We start from the raw sequence: 26569 nt of genomic DNA on the forward strand, positions 1-26569 counted from the left end.
ATTAAAATCTAGTAAATAATAGAGACAAGGTTTGAACTGAGATGACATTTGCTTTGATATTATGTTAATTATTATTTATTCTAAAAGTTTAAGTCGATAAAAAATGATAAACTTAATCATTTAAGTTTTATTTTAATAGGTAAACACAAATAATCTTGTATCATATTCAATTTGGATGATATATTTATATGTTTTCCCCAAAACCTCCGTGAGCTGCGTGGTAGTGAACTCCAGTAGTTTCAATAGAGTCGTATCTAGAGGAACCCTTCTCTCCTAGCCTACAATTTTGTTGCCTCTGCTACCGTAATTTCTTCAAATATATCTTATTTATTATTAATTAAATAATTTACATGTTATCATCTTAATATAGATTCTCAATATTCTTAAGGTAAAACAAAAGGACTAATATCTTATAGCATACCTTTAAATTATCCTGTCATACAAACCATTGTTTCTAAATTATATAATTAGAATTTTATCAAATCAGCATTTATCATTTCTAAAATACAATAGAATATAATAAATATTGAAATAATAAAGGAAAACGCTTAGAATACTAAACTTTTACAATGATCTCCTTACTAATTTACGTGACAATTCACATTTTGATGTAAGTGTGGTAAGTGTCACGTGCATTGCCACATCAGTTTCTAAAAAAATTATAATAAAAGTTATAGTACCAAAAACAACACTCTATAATAAATTGACATAAATTTTCTTCAAAATTGGTGTTTATAAATTTTTTGTGTCCTCTTTTTTTTTTTTTTTTTTTTTTTTTTTTTTTTTTTTTCAATTTCATATGTCATCTAGCATATAAGAAATACATAATTTTTTTAATAGACGGAATTGGATAAAAGTTTTGTCCATAATAAATATTTGAAATTGAATCACAATTTGTAAAAAGACCATAATTTATTATTTCAAAACTAGAATCCTTGCTTGTCAAAAGCCCAGCCCATTCACAAGGAGTCAAGGACCATATGCCCCCCTATTACCAGTCACGTGAGAGAGAAGAAATTCCTTCCCTCCGTCTTTTTTTTTTTTACACGTCGATAGAAGTGGGAAGGGGCCTATTCAGCTCCCTCTTGGACCCTTCCCTCCGTCATTTACTTTCCTTTCCTTTCCTTTCCTTTGACTACAAAGTACTTTGCCCATCGTGTATGTGCCGCAACGAGTAAAACCGAAACAAACAGTCCGTATCGGCGTATCGAGAGATCGAGAGATCGAGAGAGAGAGAGAGAGGGAATGGGGGAGGGAAGAGAAGGCGATTGGGAGTGCAGTGGGTGCAAGAACAGGAACTACGCCTTCAGGTCGTTCTGCAACCGGTGCAAGCAGCCTCGGCTTCTCGTAGACACCAAAACTCCCGCCGACTCCAAGTGGCTCCCGCGTATCGGCGATTGGATCTGTACCGGTTAGTTCGTCTCTTCGACTATTGCGCTCTCTTTGTCTGTTTGTTTTGAATTTGACTTTCCTCCATTCGCATATTTGTTATTGCTTTGTCAATGGATGTTGGGGTATGGTTGGGTTCTAGGGTTTTTTGAAGACTCTGGATAAGGTTTTGGTTAGGCTAGGGATTAAGCTGATTGCGATGGTTTGGGTTTTAGGGTTTTTAGGAGTACGCTGGACTCTGCAGCTCGGGTTTTAGTTGTGGGATCAAGATCCTCTAGAGTGTCTTGTGGAGTTGAATCCTAATCATTATTTAAGTTAAATGGTTCAGATTTTGTCACCACAGCATTTATCACATGTGATGTGCTGAATTCAGGTTTTGAGATATTCTTAATTTTTTTTTTTAATTCATCATGTTTCATATGCGATGAATGCTGAAATGGTAAAATATGAACCATAGGATTGAAATAATAATTAGGATTTAAGGAAATGTAGAGGATTCTGATATACCAAAATAACATCTGCTTGAGCTCTTTTTTATTTTATTTTTTTGGTTTTTTAGTGGTAATGTTTAAATCCTATAGAGGACCTACTTAAGAATTTATAGTGAGTGTGAGTTATCTTCGAAACAACATATATCATTAGATTCAAAGTAGTATTATGCTTCTTCTACTTTTCTCGATTTACCAGCCAACAAATGGAAGATTATTGTTTAGTAAGCTGGAACTTGGAACTGGGGAGTTATGAACATTCTGACTGCTTACAAGTGATTAGTTTGGTATTTTAACAAAGACATATGACATGAACATGGAAAGTATCAAAGATAGAATCTAGAACGACTATTTATATGATGTTTACATGCTAATTGATTGGTCATTTATATTTACTTTTTACCATGTTTGTTAGAGATAAGGATCTGTCTCAAATTTATGTTCTGTGGTTTGCAATACTTGTTAACTCTTGGATTTGAAGAGAGAGAGAGAGAGAGAGGGGGGGGGGGGGGGGGGGGGGGGGCTGTTCATTTCATAAGCCATTATGCTTGAGCTTACCTTTCTTGATGCTCTTTTTTGGGTGTCATCAACCAATCCAGCAGTGATTGATCACAGAGTGGTACAAACAAATCAAAACCATTTCATTTGGTAGTTCTCTCCATTGACTTCTTTCAAATTGAGATAATGAAATAAATTTTCAATGATTGTCTCTTTCTATGGTCTTGTAATATCTGGGGCATGTCTGAGAATTCATAAATGTGGTATCCATCTATGCCATCAACTTCTTATATCACTATTTAATACATGGGCAGTTGTTTGTTGAGTGAAATTATGGCCATTTCTGTTGATTGCCTATTTGATTTGTAATCTTTTTGTCAAGTTGAGATCAGAACTTGCTACCAATTAGGTTGAGTCGTTTGTGTTTTTTGTATGTATATTTTCGTATGGGATGGACTGGGTGGTGTGCGTATACTTGGCTTCCTTTCTCCCCTGCTGCATTGTGGGTTGGGTGTGTGTGGAAATGGATCAATAGGTTGCACTAACAACAATTATGCATCAAGAGAGAAGTGCAAAAAGTGTGGGCAACCGAAGGAGGTAGCAGCAATGCCAGCAATTGCAATCCCTGGAGCTTCTCTCCCATCTTATTCACATTATTTTGCCAGGGCCCAAGGAGGACCAGAACAAAAGATGAATATGGGATTGTTTGGCAATGGAACTCCCCAGCAGGCACTTCCTTTGAGCTCCAACTGGTCTTTAGGAGGGGCTGATAAATATGGAGTTCAGCCCCCTTCTACTTGGCCCTTGGGTGGTAACCATAATTCTGGACTTCCGTATCCAGACCCTGCTAATCAGCTTCTTTCCGCTCCTAAAGGATGGCGCAATGGTGACTGGATATGCAACTGTGGCTTTCATAACTACTCCTCACGTGCCCAGGTGTGATTGCAGTAGCAGAACAATCTAGGAATTATACATCCTTTTTCATATTCATTACATATAAGATTTCAGATGCTTGTTATTTGCTATGATTATGTTTCTGATCCAGCTTTTATCTTATTTCCAGTGCAAAAAATGCAATGCTTTCCCACCAGGTATGCTCTCCCTTTTGGTCATTGTAGTGATAACATATATGTTTAAAAGTAGCATATGATCATAGATTTTCTGTATTTAGTGGTTAAAGAAAAAAGAAAAAGCTGTCATTTTGTGATTGGATACAGATTTGAACAACAAACATTCGGGGTTTGTTATTGGTTACTATGTGGATGAGTTAACAATCTGTAACTGATGTTGTATGTTATCTTCTTCCTCTCTTTGGATGTAAAGCACTTGGAACAAAGCGACTGGCATCTGATGACTTGGTGCATGACTGGGATAACAAGAGATTGAATGTGGGACAAGTGAGGATTCATTTTCTTGTGTGGTATTTAGATTAATATATTTGTGGTTTTAACTTAGGTTTAACATGCACAACTTGGTTTTTCCTTTTCTTTGAATGTTTAGACAAATGTGCAGCTGCAACCTTACCCAGGTTTTGAGCAAATGATGGGGACCAGTGCTGACCCTAATACCGGACCCTATGCTCCCTACTCGAATGTAAGCTCAGGTACTGCTCCGAATTTGCAAGTGCCCATGCAGTTTCCACAGCAAGCAACTACACCTGCACTGCTTGGAAAAGGGTAAACTTTTGACTGATTCCTCCTTGTACTTTGTGCATACCATTTATATGGATCACTTACTTGGATACTTAGGTTTCTTGTGAGGCTGTAGGTCCGTCGAGCACACACCTTATCATTGTGTGCGCTTCCACAAGTGCTCTTGTGATCAATATTTTAAAACTTCTATTCTCTTCACTAAGCAGAGCAAAACAATGGCGCGAAGGAGATTGGATGTGCACAAATTGCAACAACCATAATTATGCATCCCGGTTACAATGCAATAGGTTAGTAAATCTGAACCTGCTAAATTGTACTTGGATTCTGGTTGCTGTGGTAGCATCTTAATGATGTTCCAATACTATCTATGATGCTTTGTGAAATATTTGATCATGATTTTTGTACGCATGAAATGATTTGTAGATGATGTGATACAGGATACCTTGTGAGTCCTTATTAGTCTTAATGTGCTTGGGAATATGTCACCCTGTATTTGTGGTTAACAAAAGCAAATCCCTGGATATCTTCCCTTTTAAAAAAAGTTGTAACAACCAGATATTTACCTTCAGCAACTCTCTAACTTCAAATAAAGTTTTTACAATTTCTCAAATTTTATGTCCTCACTTTCAATTAATTACAAAAAAAAAATAGTTTCTATAATCTTTTAAGTTTTTTCGAGTGACAGAAATGCAGCCTGTATAAAATTTGTTTGCCATTTATGTCCACATGATCACGTTTGCTTTCTTGGGGGAAAAAGAAAAAAAAAAGGGGGGGGGGGGGGGGTAATGTTGGAAAATTTGTTCAATTCATTAAAGTGTTGGACTGAATGTTGGAAGCCTTGTCCTCTACAGGTGTAAGACTCAAAGACATGCACTCTCTCAGCCTGTCAACGTCGCGTAGCCACAAATATGCTGTGTCATTCGGATTATTGTATCTTTGACGGGTGCTTGTTGAGGTTTTGTTTTGATTTTGATCATGTACTATGCTGGCGGGAACATGAAAATTTGTTACAAGTCTGTTTTATTCTCATAAGATAGTCATAGTCTTTCTAGAAATCAGTAGGATTAGTATTTCAGTCCTGAGGATGTAATTTACAGCTTAGATTGCTTTCATTTGTTTGCGAGAGTGTTGTTGTGAGTTGCGTGGTTACTGTCCCTTCAATGTTCGTTTTGATGATAATAGTCACGGATTGGTGTTTTATAATGGCCAAGCTAGCTTCAAAGTTTTGTTCCATATTGTTTCTTTTATTTTGAAGTACTAGTCTTATGTCTTCCTTTTTGTCCCAATTAACCTTTTTTTTTTCTTCTTAATAATGACTGAACCAAGGAGTGGTTGAGACTGGAACATCAGTATTATAGGATAGTTTTGAGATAAAAATGTGATTTTTAGTACTACTCAGACACTATTGAATCACCTTAATGTCAAGGATAAAAAAAAGATTATCCCATTCCTACTAGAGCAAAATATTGGGCATTCCTCTGTTTTTGAGCCATAAGTACTAAGAAGAGTGATTCCTTTATTGATCTAAAGGATAAATTTTTTGCAAAGATTACTGGGTAGAAGGAAGCTTCTTTCTCAAGCAGCTGGGACAACACTTTTGAAGTCAGTTGCCAATGCAATCCCTACCTATCTTATGTCTATTTTTCTCTTTCTGAAATCTATATGTTCTGATATTGATACTACTTTACTTAAATTCTGGTGGGGTTTTCCCCAAGAGAAGAAGCACAATCTGTCTTTTTTATCCTGGCATAGTATATGTCAGCCTAAGGCTCTCGGTGGACTGGGGATTCGTTCTATGGAGCTTCTTAATAAGGCATTATTGTCTAGGTTGGGTTGGAAACTGACTTCTAATCAACCTCTTTCATGGGTGGATGTGCTTAGAAGTAAGTACCTTCTTTTTTTTTCTTTTTTTTTTTTGTGATACAGAGAACTTCATTGCTGAATATAAGCCCCAGAGGGGATTACACTTGACCAAAAGGCCAATACAAATACAAGAGAAGTTCATACATGCCCGAAGGCAAACACCACTGCCCGTAAGCCATTTGTGACCAGAGATAAAGAAACTCTACCCACTAAGTCAGGAAAAACTCGACTTAAAGCAGCTACCAAAGGTAGACTGTGAAAAGATCCAGAATATACAAAAACAACAACTACCCAAATAATAAATAAACATTACAAAGAACAGACTTTAAGCCCCTCTGAACAATAAAGCACAACTTAGCACATAAAAGAGAGACAGATCTAACATGAAAGCCATTAAACAATCCCAAAATGTCCAAAAATTACGAAGGTAGACTGAAACAGAAGACACAAACAGAGACTACAACCCAGAGCCAACAGAAGAGACAGGCGGATTTCGCCAATACTAGCGGCGCGTGGGAAACACGCGCCGACCCCAGTACCATACAGCCGAAGAACAACCGCTGTAAGCCCCCTCCCCACCGTGCAAGACCAGAAAATGGCGGAGTGTGACCGTCACGCGCGCCAAAGAGCAAAAACCTCCTCTGGCGCTTGCAGGCCACGATCCGAATTCCGGCGACCGGCGTGACCTGTGCGACCGGCAGCAGGAGCGGACGGCGACAGAGAACTCGGCCAAAGGGCGCGTGTCTAGCAGAAATCAGCGAACGTGCGTAGATCTGGCTTCAAACATCTGAAAAAAAACAATAAAAAACCGGCCAAACAACACTCCTCCGACGACACAAAAACCAGCCACTCCCCCAACCTGACCAGACGAGAGTAGAACCTTCTGCCTGAGCCAAAGAAAAAGAAACTCACCATAGCCCACAAAGCTAGGTGAAACATCAACCCCCATCGAAACAAAAAAACCGGGGGGAACAAAAACTCTCCAAAGCCCTAAGCTAGGAGCCACCACCACCTGGAGAGGGAGACGTGAAGCCTCCCTCTCCCAGCAAAAACAACCTCAAAGAAAGCCCTCTCTAAACTAGAAAAAAATCGGGAGCTTCTCTCTCTTCAAAAAGCCACCGACACACTTATTTTTTACAGAAGTAAGTACCTTAAGTACGACTCTTTTCTCTCAGCTTCTGCTAATCTGTGGCCTTCTTGACTTCGGAAAGGACTGCTAAAAAATGGGGAGGTAGTTAAAAAAGGAGCATGTATCTCTATTTCGAATGGGAGTCAAGTTAATATTTGGAACTCTTCTTGGATTCCGCTGATGCCAGATTTTAAGCCTAGACCGAATGCTAACTTGCAAGTGCTCCCTGATTTTTTTGTGGATGATTTGATTCTTCCTCATGTTAGATAATGGAATAAGATGCTTCTGATGGATCTTTTTGATCATTTTTCAGTTCAGTGCATTCTCAGCATTTAGCTGCCTCAGTCCATTGCCTATGATAAATGGTTTTGGGTTCCTTTTCCTTCAGGAATTTTTTCTGTGAAACCGGCTCATGAAGTGTCTTATTCTCCTAGTGGAAAATCTCCTCCTTTTTCTGATTCAGTTTGGCATTCTCTTTGGGGTTTGAAACTCCAAGCTAGACTTAAACACTTTCTTTGAAAGATTGCTTGGGATACTCTTCCAACTCGTTGTAACATTAGTCGGTTTGTAACTTCGGTTGATAGTGGTGCTTGGGTTTGTCCTTTTTGCAGATGTCCTCAAAAGACTTTATGTCATATTTTCTTGGGGTGTACTTTAGCAAAAATTCTGTGGAGATCTTCTGATTGGCCTCTTATCACGTCTAATTTTATTAATAGACTTATCTCGGGCTAGATCCTTGCAATTATCAACCCAGTGTATTGGCTGCCCATTCCTAAGAATGAAGCTAGAAAGTTTCAAATTTTTGCAGCGACTACTTTGGATTTAATTTGGTTTGCTAGAAACAAGTTGATTTATGATTCCATTCAGTCGGTTCCCTCTTACAACATCAAGCAAATTTCTACTCCTTTGGAGAATCATATCTCTGCATGGAAAGAGAGTTCTTTCGATTCTTTTTGGATTCCTCCTTGTTTGAGCAGAATTAAATGTAATTTTAATGGGGCTGTTCGGGATTCTTTTGCTGTGGCTACTGCAGTTATCAGTGACTCATTTCATTAAAAACATCTCCCTTGTAATCCTTTTTTCCTCATTTAATTAGAAAAATAATAATAATAATAATAATAATTGACATAGGCACCATAATTCTTGCCTTCTTGGTGTTGATTTGAGTAAATTGAGTGGCCATTCGGCAGGGCTCTAAATCATAAAGATCCGAATCATTTTTTGCACCGAACAATATTTTTATTTGTCATTGAGATAATGAAAAGGATTAACGCATAGAGTGAGAATTCTTGGCAATGGTTGTCGATGCGGAACAAGATTCTCTTCGTTAGGAATGATTTATTTCATGATTTAAATTAAATTTTATGTATTTATATACCGTTAAATATAACAAAAAAAAATTTTAACCATAAAATTGAATCATTTTCATTTAATCCAAACTTACGTGCTTAATTGTAATAAAGATGTAACAAAAGATCGAGATGGTAAAAAGATGAGAAAGGAGTAGATACTCCCAACTCCCACTTCATTATCTGAATGCTACAAAATTTCAGAGTCTAATTTAAGATGATAATTTTGCCATTCTTGTATAATTTGTGGGTTTTAATCACGAACCCTTGAACACGGAAGTAGGAGCCAAAGGAGGAGAGTCCAGCTGGTAAAGATTAAGCGCAGGACCCACAAACCGGAATAGTATCCAACCTCCGATGACTATGAAGATGGAAGCGTAAGCAAGCTTGTTGAGCCAGAACAGTGCACCCTTTTCGCCCACGTACAGCTCTATTGCCTTCTCGCCGAAACTCATGTCCTCCCACTTCTTGGGAGGGGCTGGAGCTGAAGCTTTCATGACCCGCCCATTGCCAGCACCATCATCCTCCCCCTGCTGTCTTGAACGCCTTCTTGACCTTCGCTTGAACCTGATTTCCACCGTGTTAGGCGGGGGAGCCAGTGGCCGTGCACCGTCTCCATTAGCATCGTCGTTGTCGGTACTGCTGGTGTTGGTGGGACTTGCTCTGAGCGATCGTTGGAGGCAAGGGAGGAAGATTTGGTTGGGTTTAATAGAAGGTTTGGTGAAGATGAGGGTGGTTGATGGTGCTGATTTTGAAGCGAGGGGCTGGAGGAAATTAGTGCCCATTGTTGCTTCCCAGTAGAAAGAAGCAGCAAGAACAGCTAGTGGTTGGATTTCTTATCCTTTGGGCGAGACTCGGTTTCTTGGTTGGCGTTGGATGTTTCCACTTTCTATAAAACAATGCGATGTGGGCAGGCTGGGCTTCCGGTGGGCCTTTAATCACCAATTTTCATGCAACGATTCCCAAGCCCATGTTATCCCTTTAATAATGACGTCATTATCTTAGTTTTTTTTTTTTAATGTAAATTTATAATTGAATATATAAAACCCACGTGTGGTCTTATAAATTCAATGGTAGATTTGCACATCTTTTATCTATCTCCGAACAAGAGATATGTAAGAAAATAAAACTAAATATTTTTCTTTAATAATTGGAGATGCCACCGCCTATTTATTGGTATTCATAAACTATAACCTCCGGCCGATTAGGATTTTCCAAATTGCTATGCAGCATATTGTCTAAGTAAATTTTAAGTTATATCTGACCACCTAATAAAGGCATATGAATTTACTGTGACATTCAAATTGATGTTGATCCTTTTTCGCCTCCAACTTTCCCTCTCGAATGTGCCTAGAAATTCTTTTGGAATTGGAATAATGCCCACGCCATAATAAATATGATTATTGCACAAAGTAGAACCGCTTCCTAGCTTAATTGATATGGTAGAATTACATGAGAATAAGGATCACCAGCAATTTTGTGTAATAATCATATCGATTATTATTTGTTTTTTCTATTATGTTTTCTCAATTTCACTTGAAAACTGAAAGATCTTAATCCAATAGGAACTCTTTTTTTCTTTTTCTTTTTAAAAAAAATACTATATTCCAATAGGAACTTGATTATAATTGAAGTAAAAGAAAAGTAGTCTGCATTTATGGACGTCCTTATGGGTAACTTGATATAGGGAAATAGAGCTTAAATGCTTACAACACGTGAACTAAACCTTTTCCTATGGTAAACAAGGCAAGCGAGGTGTTTTAAATTGGAAATTAGCATATGATTAAAGTAATTCATACAATTGAGTATAATCTATTAACGCCATGCTTGGGTTGGTTCATATCGATTCTAAGTATTATAGTTAATTAAATAATTTAAAATTTGTCATCTCAACGTACATTTTATTTTCTAAAATAATCATTAATTTTTCCTCTAGTTCACTTTTTTTTTTTAGTAGGCTATATGGTGATATGCCACAGTCAAAATTAAAAATTTATTCCTTCACCATAAAGTAATGGATAAAGTTTTTATTCCAAAATTGATTTGAAAGAATTATTCTCCAAATTAGTATATTAAAATAGCATTTATCTTTAGTGCACCTGATTCTCACATACATTTTTAATATGACGTATCACAAATGCATTTTTAAAAATAGTTGTGAGAATCACGTGCTTTAAGGTACACGCCAATTTAGTAGGTCGAATTTTATTATTATTTTTTTTAAAAAAAAAAACAAATTTGAAGAAAATTTGTGTCTTATGCTCCGTTTGTTTCGGTGTAAAATGATTTCTGTTGTAAAATATTTTTAGGGAAGTCATTTTTCAAAAAAAATATTTTTTTATCGAAATCATTTTTCGGTGTTTGACGCGTACGAAATTACAAATATTTTTTATATTTTAATTTAATCATATTAATTTAAAAAAATTAAATTTTATTCACAAAATAAAAAATGTTAATATAAAAATATTTGTTTATATGTGACACATACAGATTTCGACCATTTGTGCCAGATTCCGACGATCTTTGCCGGAATCCGGCACAAAACGGCCGGATCCCGGCCGGACTTGCTGGAGAATAGGCCAGAACGGCCAGATCCGGCCAGTATCCCAGCAAGATGGACGGAGATCCGGCCAGTATCCCGGCCAAATAGCCGAAGATTCGGCCACTCCGGCCAGATTCTAGCCAGTCTGGCCGGAATATGGCACGATGCTGTCGGAATCCGGCGACAATTGTCGGATGTCGCCGGATTCTGGCATACTTCGTCGGATTCCGGCATCGATCGGTGCCGGAATCTGGCGATAGTCAATTGCTTGAACGTAAAGGTCGATTGCATTGTTTAAAAGAGAGTCGACTACGTCTACCATCTACAAAAAATGATTTACGCTTAAATCATTTTTCGAAATTTATTAAGTATTTTTGGTCAAACCGAAATCATTTTTCGGTTGACCGTTATTTTCGCCCCTACCAAACACAAAAAAATACCAAAATCATTTTACGCTGAAACAAACGAAGCATTAAAGTAATCTTAAAAAAAATAAAATATGTCAATCTTCCTATTAACAAACTTTCCCTAAATTACTAGTGTTCCCTTTCATCAAACTGTATATCCTCCTTAAAAAGGGGTAATAAAAATAATAATAAAAAAAAACATTTCAAATATTTGCCCCGAGATTGTTGGGGGGAATAAGTTAGGCCCAGCCCAAACACAGTGTAGGACTTGCTCAAGCCCAAGAAGCCCAAATGTATTGCGGTCCAATCCAAAGAAATACTAATACCGATATGAAACGGAGAAATCTTCTCCTATATAATGTCAGCGTACGTCCCAAATTAGTTACCGTCTCACACGCATACATTGGCCTTCGTAACCGCGCGGCTCATCAACATTCAACAGCAATCTTAACTCTTAAAGTTGTTTACACGAATATTGTCATGGGCGACGATCGCCGGGTTGAACCGAACGACACCGACCCGTTCCTGGTCAAGTACAAGCCCTCCGAGCTCCGGATCGCGTCGGAGTTCCTGACCACGTGGCTCCCCTTCCTATCCAGAGACCTCTGCGACCACTGCGCCCAAACGCTCTCCGATCGCGTGCGCTCACTCGACTCAGGTACTCACCCTCCTCTCTCTCTCTCTCTCTCTCGTACTTCGGCTTATCTGAATTGTACGTAGAGGTTCTTAAATTTTTGTTTTCACTAGCGTTATTTTTCCGAAATTAGGGTTTTTTTAATACAAATTTAGGTTTTTCTTTTCTTTGTGGATTTAATTTTTTCACGGTTGCTTGTGCTTTTCTCGTTTTTCTCCTTGGGTTTTTGTTCGTTATATTATTCATATTAATTTTCTTTTGCAATTGTATGAATTGGGATTGTAGAACTCGATGCCAATGCCGAACCGGATCACCCTGATGAGAATTTGGATGCTCCGAATCCGGATAAACCCGGATCGGAGCAGGGGATGAATGATAAGCACGGAGACGATAACTGTGAGGCCAATTCGCTCGGTAGTTGGAAAGACGGTGCGGATGGGGGTCCTGAACCCGTGGACCCAGACCCGTCTACGAGCGGATCGCCGAGCCATCATCGAATGTCCTGGGCTGACATGGCACAGGAGGAAGAAGACGATTTTGGGGGAGAGGGGGAGGACGAGGAGGTGGACTCCTCGGAGATAAGAAAACGGTCAGTTGATGTGAATGCTTCCACCGGGGAATTGAGGGTGTCGGTGAAGGCTATCGAGAAGCCGAAGCCAAACCTGTCGAGGGAACAGAGAGAATACATTAGGTTCATGGATGTGGAGCGAAAGAAAGACTTTATGTGCTTCGAAAGAGTGGGTGGAAAGCTTGTTAATATACTCCAGGGGCTTGAGCTTCACAAGGGTATTTTTAGCGCGGCGGAGCAGAAGAGGATTGTGGATTATGTGTATGAACTTGAGGCGAAGGGGAGAAAAAGGGAATTGAAAGGTTAGTTAGTTGGTTCAGCTTACTTGGTCTGGTTGTCTTATGCAAATTTTTGAAATTGTGTGTGTGTGTGTGTTTTTTTTGTTTTTTATTTTTATTTTAAGGTTGTTTTTGAGTAATTGTGATTGATAATGAAGCTTGCTATTAAGGTTTTGCTAGGGGATTCTGTGATATGTGGGTGGGTTTATATTAATTGGTCACTATAACTAGGAAAGTAACATTCATTTAATTGGTATGTCATTGTGTGCAGGCACCCAAAATTGTATGAGTAATCCTGTTTTTTTGGTGAGGCATTAGAGTTAGGATTGTTCTGTCTCTGATAATGCTTGTGTTTACTTGTTTTGAATGGCATACAAGAATTCTGTCTCTGTCATCACAGTTTTATGTAATTTAGACTTTTAGAGATGCCTGTGGTGGGCCTCTAGTTTTGATTAGTTTCTACAGCTTAAATTTTAGTCGGCTACTCTTCATTTTACACTTGGTAGTGTCTGAGTGACCGACTGAAACTCTTGCCATGTAAAGATATATCATTTGATGTTTCGGTCCCAGTTCTATTTACATATTGCTCTTCCACTCAGCAGCAATCTTGTTTGTTTTGGTTTTTATCCTTGGTACTTTCTAGCTGCATAGGTTGCTGTCGATTTGGTGGTTGATTCTTATCCTTCAATTAGTGTTTTGTTTTATTTAGTGTAGGCAATCATCAGTTTAGTGCTAGATGAGTATGGTCCTGTTTTTGTTTATTTTGGAATCATAGGGCAGGTAGGGGTTTCTGACCTAGGAGTCTTGAATTGGTGTTGGATCAAAACATATGGTAGAGGTTCAAGAATAATTAGACATTCTATATTTTCAGACTAGTTATGATTGAATGGGAGTTTGAGCATCATGGTTGAGGTATTTGTGGCTTTTATGATAACAAATTCCTTTCTCCAGTATTATTTTTGTATGAATTGAGAGGCACTTGTATAATCAATATGTCAGGTGGTAAAAGGATCTAATACTTTTCGTTGGTGAAAAACTATATACTATTATCCTCTCTGGGATGTAAACAATTTTGCAGTCTTTGGGTTTATTGGTTGTAAAAAGAAGTGTAAAATCAAGTAGGAGGTTCACCCTTTAGTCTACACTCTTTGGCATCCGCAAACATTGGTGTAGGCCAGACGTAATAGTCTATACCTTGGTTTGCATGATGTTTATTTGGGTGAATATTTCTTTCATCTGAATGCTAAGTGCCAATGTTATATTTTCTGACATCCTATGTACTGATTTTTTTCTTTCCCTTCATTGTTTGGTTACTAAGCCTATTAATATATACGTGTTGATTGTTGATCTGGAAGCTTTAAATGAGCTGTGATCTAATTTTTATTGTACGCATGTATATGTTTCATTGAGATAGCAAAATAACTATAATTTTATCGTTTTAAGGTCAAACTTATTTTTGTTTTCATGAATTGGTTTGGATGGGAGTTTCTTTCTGTTCCTTCCCTGAAATAGGATTTTTTTTCTTCTTTCTTTTTGTTTTATTTTTATTTGTTTTGTTCTTCTTTGCTGATTTTGCAAACTCATTGGTAAATATATATCTCAAAGTTCTGCATGATTTATGTATCTCTAAACTACTTGCAGAACGGACATTTACAGCACCCACTAAGTGGATGAGGGGCAAGGGACGTGTAACTATCCAATTTGGTTGCTGTTACAATTATGCAACGGTAAGTTTTTCCAGCCATGTGGTCTATCAGTCATGATTTATTGTGGGATTTAGCTAATTATTATGCTCTGTTGGCATTGGTATAATCATAGAAAGTAGAATTATAAATGAGAAAGTGCTAAAAAATTTAGAATTCCGGTGGCAGGATAAAAAAGGTAATCCGCCTGGCATCCTCCATGATGAAACCGTGGATCCTATGCCTAATCTTTTCAAGGTGATCATTAGAAGGCTGGTCAGATGGCATGTACTTCCTCCTAGCTGTGTACCTGATAGTTGCATTGTCAACATCTATGAAGAAGGGGACTGTATACCTCCGCACATTGACAACCATGATTTTGTGCGGCCTTTCTGCACTGTGTCATTTCTAAGCGAGTGCAATATACTTTTTGGATCGAACTTGAAAATTTCGGGTCCTGGCGAGTTTTCCGGTTCCTTTGCAATCCCCCTGCCACTGGGGTAAGTATGATCTGCTGAATTCTTTTCCTTGTTTTCTCTCCTCCCTATTATTTTTCTGCAGCTTGTCACCTGACTTTAGATTTGCTTTTGTCGAAGTTTTTGTTTTTATCATTCCATTGTTTTGAGTTTGGAATACTTAAGTCACCATTTTTCCTCCAGATCTGTTCTTGTCTTAAGTGGAAATGGAGCTGACGTGGCTAAGCATTGTGTGCCTGCAGTTCCTGCAAAGAGGTATAGGTCAAAACGTTACAATGTTATTCTTGTTTGCTTGTACAGATGGCTTTTGCTTTTTACTCACGTATCCATTTGTTATAATTTGTTTAGGATATCAATCACATTTAGAAGAATGGATGACTTGAAACGGCCGGTTGGGCACGTTGCAGAACCTGATTTGCAGGGGATTCAACCATTGTCCTATGAAGTGGACAAGGGAAGAAGGATAAATGCTTCAAAACCTGAACGCTATATGAAGAACGAGCCTTATAGAAGAGGGGTGAACGAGGAAGCGAGGGGATATGCCGAGGGAAGTGACACCTATATAGACCGTCGTGAATCAACCTGGAGGGGATATGCTGATCAGGGAAGTGACACCTATATGGACCGTCGTGAATCAACCTGGAATCGACGAGGGCCTCCAAATAGGTGGAGAGTCAGGAAGAATGTGGGCAACTGACGGGCATCTCTGAGTGGTCTGGATTGATTCCACTAGTGCCCGGTCGAGAGCTTGGGTTGCAGTACTGTTGGGTTGTAGCTTGAAGCGTGGCTGGTATGATTGGATCAACTAGTTTTTGACTGCTTGTATTTGAGATGCCTATTGCATTGCCTAGGTGTATGTATAATTTTGACTTGTACACTAGTTTGGAAGTTATTATTTTTCATTTCTTTTCTGGCATTGTAAGAGTAATTCATTTGTGAGCTGATTAATTTAACGTAATGTAGTAGGTTTTCACCATTGATAAAACTATAAAAGGATTGGAGTTAAGATTTTGATTGAATTGTTCACTGTCTACTTGCATTTAAGCTTCTAATTAAATCTCTGGCAAGTAAGGATTTTCAGATTTTGATTGAAATTTTACTTGCATCCAAGCTTCTAATTAATTCTCCGGCTACATGTGTTAGCGTTGTTCAGCAATTAAATATCAGGAGCAATTTCCTTGATGTGGTATATTAATATATGAGGAGAACGATATAAATTATATTTTTATACCACAATTATCTTATATGCTAGGCCTTTTGGATAAGTCTTAATTAAAAATTAAAAAATAAAATAAAATAATCTAAGGGTTGATTGGGCAATGCCACACGAGCATTATCTGATAATTATAGAATAAAAATGTAGTATATAATATTGTAGTAAAAATTTCTTACAAACTGATTTGTAGGATATTTCTTACAAACCAACTTTTAATAGTGACATGTGTTCCTTGCATGTGAGAAATATATATATATATATATATTGCATGTGTTTTTTAAATGCTTTTTTAATAGCTTGAAAAACATATGTCGTTTTTAGAAGTTAATTTTTATAAGAAATAATAATGTTATATACCATATTACTATCTCACAATTATCTCCCTTTGCTAACATGACACTATCATTCTATCAATGATCAATCCACTCTTTCATCAACCCTTGTTAAATAAAAAAATATATATATTCTAATGGTGAATTAACAATGACACGTGAGATAGTTATGTGGCATGTTGCATTACCCTTAAAAAGAAATAATTTGTACATGAGCCCATTAATTTGACCTTGGACAACAGGCAAATTCTAATCTAGGACCGAATTTAAGCAGAGAATGAAGGAGAGATTTCGGTTCTAAAGTGTCCCCGGACAAGTGAGTCCCGCACCTCAGATTCCCCAGGCCACCTCAGGCCCAAACCCCCCTCCCTCATTGGAGGAGAATTTGAAGGTATATATAGGGAGCATTTGTGGCCGGCCACAATAGTGAGGTCAAACAACTGAGTTAAACCTAGTCAGTCAGTCCACTGAGCTGCAACAAACCAAGTACAAAAAACATTAATCGGGGACCAAAGTTGAATTGTTCTGGTCCTACAAATATGCACTCAAATTGGCGTGGTCCAAAGCACAAAGATTTAGTTTAAGCCAAAACGCAAAGAGATCTGGGTCCACCCTAAAAACGCTGGAACAGCAGAAGTCATGAAACTGGCATATTAAATTGCATGAAAGTAACCACTGACATCAAACTTGAGAGGCTAGAGCATATAGTATGTCCGTTCTAAGTAAGTCTTTGCTGTGGGAAAAACATTAAGGTCGTCTTTGAAAACCAGATATAGAAGATCAATAAAAACTTGTGGCTAGGGTTTGCTCTGTATGGTTGGAAAAGTCTCTATCTTAGACTAAGTGATGAGTAAGAAAGAAAAAAGAAAATGAGACCTGTAGCAGTCTAGAGAGAGAGAGAGAGGGAAATGATACTGGGGATGTATCTTAAGAGATATGGGGAAGAAAATAAGGGGAAGAGGGATGATTACCCGGAAGAAAAGGCAGTGTACCACTACGGCTGTGGCACAATAGGGGCACTACCTTATGAGGTAAGCAGCACAGGAGTTTGGATAAGAGAGAGAGAGAGAGAGAGAGAGAGAGAGAGAGCTTCACTGGCAAATCAAGTCTAAAAGTTTATCAAAGAGAGAAGACCGTGACTACATGGCCAAAGAAACAAACACCCACATCCCTTATGTCTCAGAGAGAGAGAGAGAGAGAGAGAGAGCAAAACCCCATGTAAATGCATGATAAGGAAAGGCAAATCTCATGATGATAGTGTCAAAATCAAACAAATTATGCAATCTGAAAAAGTTGAAACTGAGAGAGACAAATAGAGAGAGAGAGAGAGAGAAGAAGAGACTGAAGCAGTCAGAATGTAGAAAAAGGGAATGAAGTAGAATTCAAGGAAATATTCAATATTTCTCGTGGGTCTCTTGGACTTTTTTATTTTTTATTTTGCCGGAGTGATGAACAAGCCCAATTTTTTAACATAATTTTCACTGCTCCCGTGTTGATTTTTCAGGCTTCTAACAGCACGAGTTATATATATATATATATATATAAACTAATGCCCTAAAAAAATAGAAGAAGAAAATGAGACAGCAGAGAATGATCATGTAGAAGGCTGGAAGCAGAGATAATTTTGGGTGTAAAAATTTCTTATAATTTACAATAATAATAATTTCTTCGAAAATAATGAACCTCAAAGACCAAAAGTGCTTGCTACGTACCTAATGGTGACTCCAGACTCCAGTAAAAGACTTACTGAAAAAATCTTCTTGTGAAAAAATAAACAGTGGAAATATTGACTCCAATGAAAAAATGAACGGTTGAAATTAGAAGTATAGATTATTGACAATTTCTCTGTCATTCTTTAACGGAAATTAAAATGAGAAATCAAGTTAAACTAATATATATATATATATATATATATATATATATATATATAGCAAAGGTTGTGCAATTCATAATTGATCAGGGTATATACTTAAATCATTCGTATCTTTGATAATTAATGCTGTAGAAGCCACTAAAAAATAATTTTAACACCCTCAATGTTAGTAAACTGTAAAAGAGTAATAAGTCTAAAAGAAAAACAAAAAAATAATATAAAAAGAGTTTTCATATTCATTTCACATTGACTAACGTAACTATTTTAAGTAGCTTTTTTTATTTTGTATTTTAGGTGATTGACATAATAAGTTATTCAAAATATGTCATGCCAACTAATATAAAATAAGTATAAAGAATATTATTACTTATTAAAAAAAAGTTTTAATTATTGATTTCATATTTATTTTCGTTTTAGTTGGGAAATATTTATGTAAATTTTCTATCTCCAATTTTAAATATGCTTAATTATTGCGGTCCAACTTTAAAGCCTAGTATAGATTCCTTATCTTGTAGTATCTAGAGAATAGGATCATAATTATAAATCTTACCTTTCGTTAACTTGGTGTCCAATCTTGCCTTGGAACTTTTTTCCCAACACACGTCAAATGCTCGTGGCAAGTGACGCTCGCGCGTCTTTGCTTTCAAAGCTGCTGTTTGTTGTCTCTCTCACTGAATTATAGAGGGCATGCCGCCATGCCCAAAGAAAAAAAGAAAAAGAAAAAGGAATTTTGGAAGACATGAGCCAATGGGCCTTGGGGTGCTCAATCGAGGGTGTTTGGAAATTGGGGAGGGTAGAACGGGCGCTGTGGGAAAGGGCAAAGAATGATGAAGCTTTTTTTTTTTATGATTGATCTCTCATCACATACATACACATAGGAACCTCCAGAAACCATGAACACCCCCCCCCCCCCCCCCCCCCCAATTAAATGCCTTGGCATTTTTTCTTGGGTCGCGTGCTCCGTACGTTGCATAAAGGACTAGAGGCATCATGACACTGATTTCTTTTTCTTTGCACTTCTGCCCCAGTTTTTTTTTGTGTATATCTCTGTTGCACTTCCTGGTTTGTATAAATTAATCATGAAACAACTCAAGTAGAATCGAAAACCAGTACATGAGATGAAAGCTGAGTAGGAAGGAGGTGCAAATGGGGATGAAAGCTAAGAGAAGAGCACTGAAACAGCACCTCAATTTCAAATAAATAGGGTTGAGAATAAGTTTATATATTGAATCATGCATGAATATATATCATGCATGTCAAGGACCGGATCTTGAATGTTATTTGACAGCTTAATTAGCTTTGATTGAAAGAATAGAGCCTATAATTTTCTTTTTAGTTTATTTTTCGAGCCATTATATTAATAAATACAAAGTTGACACTATGGATGGTAGTAAAATATGGAAAAATCCGAATTTGGGGATTGTAAAGGCTAATTGGGATGCATTCGCTAACTTAAGGGCCGGTGTTATTGGTTTGGGTTGTGTTTTTCAGAATGATGAAGGGCTGGTTGTGGGTGCAAAATATTGTGCATACAAGGTGGAGGTGGATCCTCTATTGGCAGAAGTGATGGCTACCTATTTAGCTATTACTTTATGAAAGAAAATGAGTTTTACTAATATTGAGTGTGAAGGTGATTCTCTACATGCGATTCAAGGAATTCGTGATACAAGATCTCCTAATATTCGGATTGGGCATTTTGTGGAGGCAATTAGACATGTTGCATCGGGTTTATTCTCTTGTTTTTGGATCAATTGTTGTAGAGAAGCTAATGTTGTTACCCATGTTTTAGCTGAAGATGCTTCCTCAAAATGTATCTCTAAATGTTAGTTTGAGGATATACCTCTTTTTATATCTGATGCTTCTTATAAACTATGCGTAATATGGTCACCTTTTATTGTATGAGAAGAATTTTAGTGTTAAAAAAAAAATTACAAAGTTGCTGCATTTTTCTTGCGTATGAGAGCCTCACTAGCATTATTTATTTATTATGCATGACTAGTAGCATTATATTTTCAAGGCTGTACTTGGAGGGTATCCTTCAATTCCACTGCACATATATACCGCAATATATAACCCCCCAAATTCCCAATTGGCTCAGAAGTAGCAGGAAAAGGCTCAAATTCCTGAAATTCCTACCTAGGGTACGAGCATAAGGTAGGGTAACAGAAACCCTAATGGGAAAAAGGCTAATGCAGAGTTTGGGACCCCCCCCATGTATAAACGGAGTTCATCAAATGGTTCAATTACAGTTTTGCCCTTGACAGCCATAGGTAAAGTACAAGAATATCTTCTAGTCTGGCTTTTGGGCCTGGTAAAAAAGAGGACCATATCTCCATTAAAAGAAGAACCTCTCATGAATCTAAATGAGACTCCCCCATCAGTTTATCTACATTGCCATTCATTCATTCATTCACAACACTCTTCTTTCTTTCTTTCTTTCTTTCCATCCAATATATCATTTCATGCTTCACATTCTACTTTACAGAGAGAGACAGAGAGACAAAGTAGTGCTTAATAATTTCATACCTGGTCATGCCTTTTCATCCACGTAATTCCACTGATACCCTCCCTTTCTAAGCCCTCTTTTGTCCCTTCCCTTTTTATGAACCCTTCTCTGTCAACTTCAGTCCTTCTCTCCCAGATATTGCTCTGATTTCCTCTGTCCATCCTCTCCATGTGCCCCCCCTTTCCCCCTTCCCTACTATTATAACACCACACACCCTTCTCACCATTTCATGCACTTTAACTCTCACCTACCTCTCTCTCTCTCTCTCTCTCTCTCTCTCTCTCTCTCTATTTTGTTTGCTTCCCTTTGTTTTGTTCTTGTTTTCAATCTATCATGGAACCTCAACAACAACAACAACAACCAAACGAGGATGGCGGCAGTGGGAAAGGGGGATTCCTATGCAGGCCAAGCAGTACACGCTGGACGCCAACAACTGACCAGATAAGAATTCTAAAGGACCTTTACTACAACAATGGAGTTAGGTCCCCGAGCGCTGAGCAGATTCAGAGGATCTCCGCTAGGCTCAGACAATACGGAAAGATTGAAGGAAAGAACGTTTTTTATTGGTTTCAGAACCACAAAGCTCGTGAAAGGCAGAAGAAAAGGTTCAACGTCTCTGATGTCCCCATGCAAAAAGGACTAATTGCTACTGGTGCTTGGAAACCTGAAGAATCCCCCATCCACACCAAGTACTCCATGACTCCTGGTGAATTCAACCAACCACTCTTATAAATTAATCTCCATTTCTTTCCTTCTTTCTCTTCGATCCACATCATTTTCGTAACCTTTATTCGATCTTTTGTAGGGGTTGCTGCTTCATCTTCTTCTTCACCTGGGGTGATTCCTTTGGGGCATACGGGGAACTGTGGATATGGACCTCTGACCATGGAGAAGAGCTTTAGGGTAAGAATTATGATGAAATTCGTCCACAGAATTATATTCTAGCTAGCAAAAGCCATCATTTTTGAAACACATCGAAATGGAACTAAAACTTCAACCCGTTTGATCATCAATGCAGCTTTAATCTCCTATTTTTTCTTATTAAACAGCCAAACGTACATAAACAGCTTTCGTTGAAATGGAAAAAAATTGTGAACAATGGTAATATCATATGTACGTGTCAGCTGATGATGCTTGTTTCTTTCAAGCAGGACTGCTCAATATCAAGTGGAGGTAACGGTGGTGTTGGTGGATCCATTAGCCATAACTTTGGATGGGTTGGGGTTGATTCGTATTCTTCATCCTACGCTGATGTCTTTGACAAGAGAAGATCAATGGAAGATCAAGAAGAAGCTGCTCCAGAGATAGAAACTCTCCCACTGTTCCCCATGCATGGTGATGACGGCATCAATGACTTCTGCAACATGAAGCCTTCATCCGGCGGTTACTACACCGGCTGGTATCGGTCCGGCGACGATGGCAATAGCGGTTCTCGCACTTCCCTCGAGCTTAGCCTCAACTCCTACTCTCGCAGATCTTAATTAATTAAGCTGCTGCCTTGGTATCTCTATGCCAATTATAATAAACATGGCCTAGCTAGTTTGACACTTGTTTTTTAGTTCAAAGTACTTGTGAAGTTGACATGTCTAATGGAAAAGCACTTAAACGTGTGATTAACTAATTAACTTTTTATTCCTTTGTCACTTTTCAAAGAATATTCCATGCAAATCTGCTAAAATCATGGGTTAAGAACACAATCATAGTTAATGATTAGGAACTAATTAATATTGGAAGATGATCAGGTCTCTTTGTTAAGGTTTTGGCTTTGCAAACCAAACAATGACGTCTTCCAAGCTTGCAAATCAGCTTACGCAAGATTTGTGGGGCTTTCTGTCACCTTCATTGAGTTAATAAAGTATTAATGATCTGACCATTTTCAAGCAACTCTCAAGATCGAGCATATGCACAGCGCGTGGGGAAGTGATTCATGGACAGAGATTTCAGGCGCGGGACCCTTGGAACGAAGTCGAGGGTAGAGCCAGCCCCTAAGCTAATTAATTAAGCAACCACAGTAGTGCATGTACTGCAGCAGAAGGTTTTCCGGGTATCTTATGGATATTAGGTGCTTTTTGTACGCTGCCGAAAGATTTTGCCAATGATATGGATATTAGGTGCATGTAATGGCATAAAGAATACTCCTCGAGAAGGGACTTCAGTTTGATGGAAGTTCAGAGAATGTGAAAGTATATGCGGCGTCTTAACTGTTTTATTTATTTATAGAAAAGCTAGAGAAATACGAAAGGAAATTACAGGGATCAATATTCCAGGCTTTCCAGCTATCAAGGAGAAGATTTAGTACAGAAATAAAAGATAAAATGGTTACCAAAAAACTTGGATAAAGACAATAGTATAGATCTTCCAATCTGTTGTTAAGGTGGCTATATATATATATATATATATATTGAAGGCCAAGAACCACTGAGGAGAGTCTCCTTAGTCCTTTCTATGATAATATTATCAAACTTGAGCTCAATCATGACTGTATATATTTAAGGAGGGACCGGAGGGCCAACAATATAGACCACAAATTAAATTATTTGATTAATATTTCAAAATGAATCTATCAGTTCCCTCTTCTAAGGTGTGAACGAGGTTCAGTGTTTTGAAGAATTATTTCAATCTTTCCGTCCCTCATCCTAATTATAAGGTCAACTGACAGCCCAAATTTTGGAAAAAGGGTTTCGATCACCCGAATTAAGGGTGTTCATATTTGCATTTCATTCCACGTGAAACAAATGGCCGTAAGAGTCTCAAATCACATAGCCTTTCCAACGCAAGGTATCTCTACTAGCTAGAAACTATGTTTTTTCAACGATCGACAAAGGGTGCTAATCTGACAGCTCTCTTTAATGTAAGACTTAGTACTTCAACCCCGTTCTTCGATTTCAACTTAAACGGGGAGGATCTATTTCATAGATCAGATTAAATTTCACATATATAATGGTGTAAATGTGAATATGTTGCCACGCACACTGATGAAGATCGAGGATCCTACTCGATTTGTTTAAAGGATCGATGAATAGAGCCATTACAGAAATGAAGGTAAGAACAAATCAAGAAGTACTCAATATTGGTGATCTTTTCACTACAATAATTATATTTTGCAGTAATTGTGAATTCTTTTGTGTTTTAACTGGATTGGGCAATGGCTGGGTTTACCCTCATCTATGATATAGCCATGCAGTACTACTAACCAATATATATATATATATATATATATATATATATATATATATATATATATATATCATGTATTTTTATAGCTATGTACAAAGCCTTGTTTTAAGTACATATGGACTCGGACTAAAGAAAGAAATATATGTACATTTGGTCGGTACAGATTAACTGTTTGTGATGACATGCGGCCATGGACACTCAACAACTGAAAACAATTTACTTTCCGTTCATTGTTTCATGTCTTTTAGGGCCCCCTTTTATGAGCAAGCTTAGAAATTTCAAAAGGTCCCCATCAGCAAGATTTTGGAAGGATGCATTCCTTTAATTCGTTAGACAAGTTTCCATACTTTATGGCTGGAGTTGGCTCTAATCTCCTAAGAGGAGTTGAGGAAGATATAGACAAATGCTTCTATTCCTGGTTGACAGATATACAGAGATTTAGTTGTGGATCCAAGAGGATCTTTAAAGCTTTTTGAGACTTCAAGTACGCAATGCCCTTTACCAGTAAGATGAGGGATTGCATGGCCCACAAGGAAAAGTGTTCATATACGCAATGCCCTTCAATTCCTCTACTTTTGAGTCCTGACCCCCACAAAGGCTAAAGCCCCGTATCGTCGAATGAAAGGTTTTGTTACCATTCTGGCCGGAACTAGCCAAACTGCATTGAAAGTTTTACTCAAGGGCTAGGAGTAGCACGTGTCTTATACGAAAATTCTATGTGCGTCTACGTAGGTATTGAATTGTCAGCACGAACATTCTACATTTATCTCCTCGATCTGTTTTTTTTTTTCTTCTGTTGAGCGGAGAATACCTCACAGCCACAGGATGGGGGCTACCATTTTTCTTCATCCTCATTACGATTAGGCAAGTAGTGGAAATTTTGAACACAAACATGTTTCTTTTGGATTTGGATTTGGATTTGGATTTGGATTGGGTCGGTTATAGTTGAAATTGGAGCACGTGTTTCACACATGACGAAGAAGACAAGCATCTCAATTCTAACCGGTACAGTTCCAACTGAAAGAGGACACAACCCGAATCTTTTCTTTCATATATATTTGACAAGCAATTTTGTTGATGAGCACATGCACCGCAATTCCACTAGCGTACTAGGCAGAGCTTTGGAGAGATGTTGCAGACAGCAAACTCAGTTCTTCCAAAAAAAAAACCAAAAGTTCTATTTGTTAATTTTTTTAAAGGTTTTTTAATTTATTATTATTATTTGAAAAAATATTATGATGAAACACAAAGTTGAAAACAGTTTTTGTATGTTAATATGTGTTTTGCATTTGAGCTGTTTATTAATATTTTTGTTTTGAGAAAAACAAAAGACGACAAAAAAAATTAAACAATCAGAGACTTTCTATCCCCTACGGCCCTACATTCCCACCTGTAGCATGAGCACCTTTAGCTGTAGTCAAACAGCCGTAAACTGACTAAAGAAAAAACAAAAAAAAATACAGCAGTAAACAGAGAAATATATTCTACATACCCGACGTTTAAGCACTGGTATTCGAAACACACCCTTTATTGTCGTATTTTCTTCTCGTCTTCTCTGGAGAAAACTTTAGTGGTCTGAACCAAGCTTGAAGTCTGTTGTTCGCCGGGAAGGGAGGCTTGCCCGGTGGTGCTTTTTGTTTCCCCCATGGTGTTTTCCATGTTGATGGGTGTTGTTCTCCCAGCCGTTTAGGCTGTGGAGTTTGGGTTCTCCGAGTCCTCCGGGCTCTGGAGTTTTGTGCTTATTTGTGTTTGGTTTTTTCTTTCTTCTCATCTTCTTTGGCAGGAGGTTCTTCTCGAGGCGTCCGGCGGGTGCTCTCTGTTTTTGTTTTTGTCTCACCGGTGGAGGGCGTTAGGGCCTAATATGTCTATTCTTTGGATGCTAGATCTATGCTTAGCCATCGATTTTCTAGAGACACGCGCCGCTCAGATGTGTTTACCGGCGTCGTCTTGTTCCGCTGCTGTTTGTTCCGGTCATCGGGATCATTGGTGATCGGCGCGTGATCGTCACGCGCCAGTAAAGTTTTCTCTTCGTCGGGCGCGTGGAGGTCTCATTCCGGCGTTTTTTCGCCGGGCAAAGGCGGTGGCCGGGCACCGGTGGACTGATCTGATGGTTGGCGGATTCGGAGGAGGCGCGTGTTGTGCACGCGCCGGTCTCCGGCGAAGACAGTTTTTATCCTCAGACGTGTTGGGTTGAATTTTTGCTAGTTGTGTTTGTGTATTCTCTTGTTACTAGGTACAATTGCCTATGTGTGGCTCATGTTTTACTAGAATTTTCTTTATTAAGGGCTGATTGTAATTTTAGTGAAATTTGAAATTCTACATATGTAATTGTTTTTTAAGTCAGATCCTTCTGACTTAAGAGTGTGTGGGGGGTATGTCCCTCATTGCTCACCATGTAACCTTCTGGCATTTAGATCTTAAATAGCACATGCTATTTGTTCAAAAAAAAAAAAAAAGCTCCGGTATTCCTGTCTATTTTCATTTGCAGGCATTTTTTTCCTTGGAAAATG

At 38.0% G+C, this 26569-nt stretch overlaps 4 protein-coding genes across 5 annotated transcripts; 3 read left to right on the plus strand and 1 right to left on the minus strand.

The window, feature by feature from the left end:
- Positions 1–1070: 1070 nt before the first annotated feature.
- LOC133852247 (uncharacterized) lies at positions 1071–5260 on the plus strand. Of its 2 annotated transcripts, none has more exons than XM_062288962.1 (7): positions 1071–1411; positions 2911–3311; positions 3439–3466; positions 3699–3772; positions 3888–4051; positions 4234–4314; positions 4879–5260. In XM_062288962.1, exons 1-7 carry the CDS (start codon positions 1246–1248, stop codon positions 4925–4927), a joined length of 963 nt encoding a protein of 320 aa, XP_062144946.1. In that variant the 5' UTR covers positions 1071–1245; the 3' UTR covers positions 4928–5260. The 2 variants fall into 2 exon arrangements, with proteins under 2 accessions (XP_062144946.1, XP_062144945.1); XM_062288961.1 differs by having other exon boundaries at positions 1075–1411; positions 3876–4051.
- Positions 5261–8501: 3241 nt separating this feature from the next.
- Positions 8502–9237, minus strand: LOC133852123 (uncharacterized). The gene has a single exon (XM_062288799.1). The coding sequence runs from the start codon at positions 9151–9153 to the stop codon at positions 8626–8628; it is 528 nt and encodes a 175-aa protein (XP_062144783.1). The 5' UTR covers positions 9154–9237; the 3' UTR covers positions 8502–8625.
- Positions 9238–11701: 2464 nt separating this feature from the next.
- Positions 11702–15974, plus strand: LOC133851668 (RNA demethylase ALKBH9B). The gene is made up of 6 exons (XM_062288196.1): positions 11702–11975; positions 12237–12821; positions 14439–14524; positions 14669–14979; positions 15139–15210; positions 15304–15974. Exons 1-6 carry the CDS (start codon positions 11798–11800, stop codon positions 15650–15652), a joined length of 1581 nt encoding a protein of 526 aa, XP_062144180.1. The 5' UTR covers positions 11702–11797; the 3' UTR covers positions 15653–15974.
- Positions 15975–21204: 5230 nt separating this feature from the next.
- LOC133850996 (protein WUSCHEL) lies at positions 21205–22427 on the plus strand. Its single transcript, XM_062287284.1, has 3 exons — positions 21205–21588; positions 21688–21785; positions 22034–22427. The coding sequence occupies exons 1-3, from the start codon at positions 21216–21218 to the stop codon at positions 22361–22363; spliced, it is 801 nt and encodes a 266-aa protein (XP_062143268.1). The 5' UTR covers positions 21205–21215; the 3' UTR covers positions 22364–22427.
- Positions 22428–26569: the final 4142 nt, after the last annotated feature.

Source organism: Alnus glutinosa, chromosome 12, assembly GCF_958979055.1.
Source record: "Alnus glutinosa chromosome 12, dhAlnGlut1.1, whole genome shotgun sequence".
In the NCBI taxonomy this organism is placed as follows: Eukaryota; Viridiplantae; Streptophyta; class Magnoliopsida; order Fagales; family Betulaceae; genus Alnus; species Alnus glutinosa.

What these genes read in the sequence shown, in the direction of transcription:
- LOC133852247 (XM_062288961.1), top strand. Translation starts at nt 1,246, where the DNA reads ATGGGGGAGGGAAGAGAAGGCGATTGGGAGTGCAGTGGGTGCAAGAAC. An exon ending in ATGCAATGCTTTCCCACCAG is followed by an intron (nt 3,467 to 3,698) that starts GTATGCTCTCCC and finishes TTGGATGTAAAG; the next exon opens with CACTTGGAACAAAGCGACTG. An exon ending in TCCCGGTTACAATGCAATAG is followed by an intron (nt 4,315 to 4,878) that starts GTTAGTAAATCT and finishes TGTCCTCTACAG; the next exon opens with GTGTAAGACTCAAAGACATG.
- LOC133852123 (XM_062288799.1), bottom strand. Translation starts at nt 9,153, where the DNA reads ATGGGCACTAATTTCCTCCAGCCCCTCGCTTCAAAATCAGCACCATCA.
- LOC133851668 (XM_062288196.1), top strand. Translation starts at nt 11,798, where the DNA reads ATGGGCGACGATCGCCGGGTTGAACCGAACGACACCGACCCGTTCCTG. An exon ending in CGTGCGCTCACTCGACTCAG is followed by an intron (nt 11,976 to 12,236) that starts GTACTCACCCTC and finishes TTGGGATTGTAG; the next exon opens with AACTCGATGCCAATGCCGAA. An exon ending in GAGAAAAAGGGAATTGAAAG is followed by an intron (nt 12,822 to 14,438) that starts GTTAGTTAGTTG and finishes AACTACTTGCAG; the next exon opens with AACGGACATTTACAGCACCC.
- LOC133850996 (XM_062287284.1), top strand. Translation starts at nt 21,216, where the DNA reads ATGGAACCTCAACAACAACAACAACAACCAAACGAGGATGGCGGCAGT. An exon ending in CAAGTACTCCATGACTCCTG is followed by an intron (nt 21,589 to 21,687) that starts GTGAATTCAACC and finishes GATCTTTTGTAG; the next exon opens with GGGTTGCTGCTTCATCTTCT. An exon ending in CCATGGAGAAGAGCTTTAGG is followed by an intron (nt 21,786 to 22,033) that starts GTAAGAATTATG and finishes TCTTTCAAGCAG; the next exon opens with GACTGCTCAATATCAAGTGG.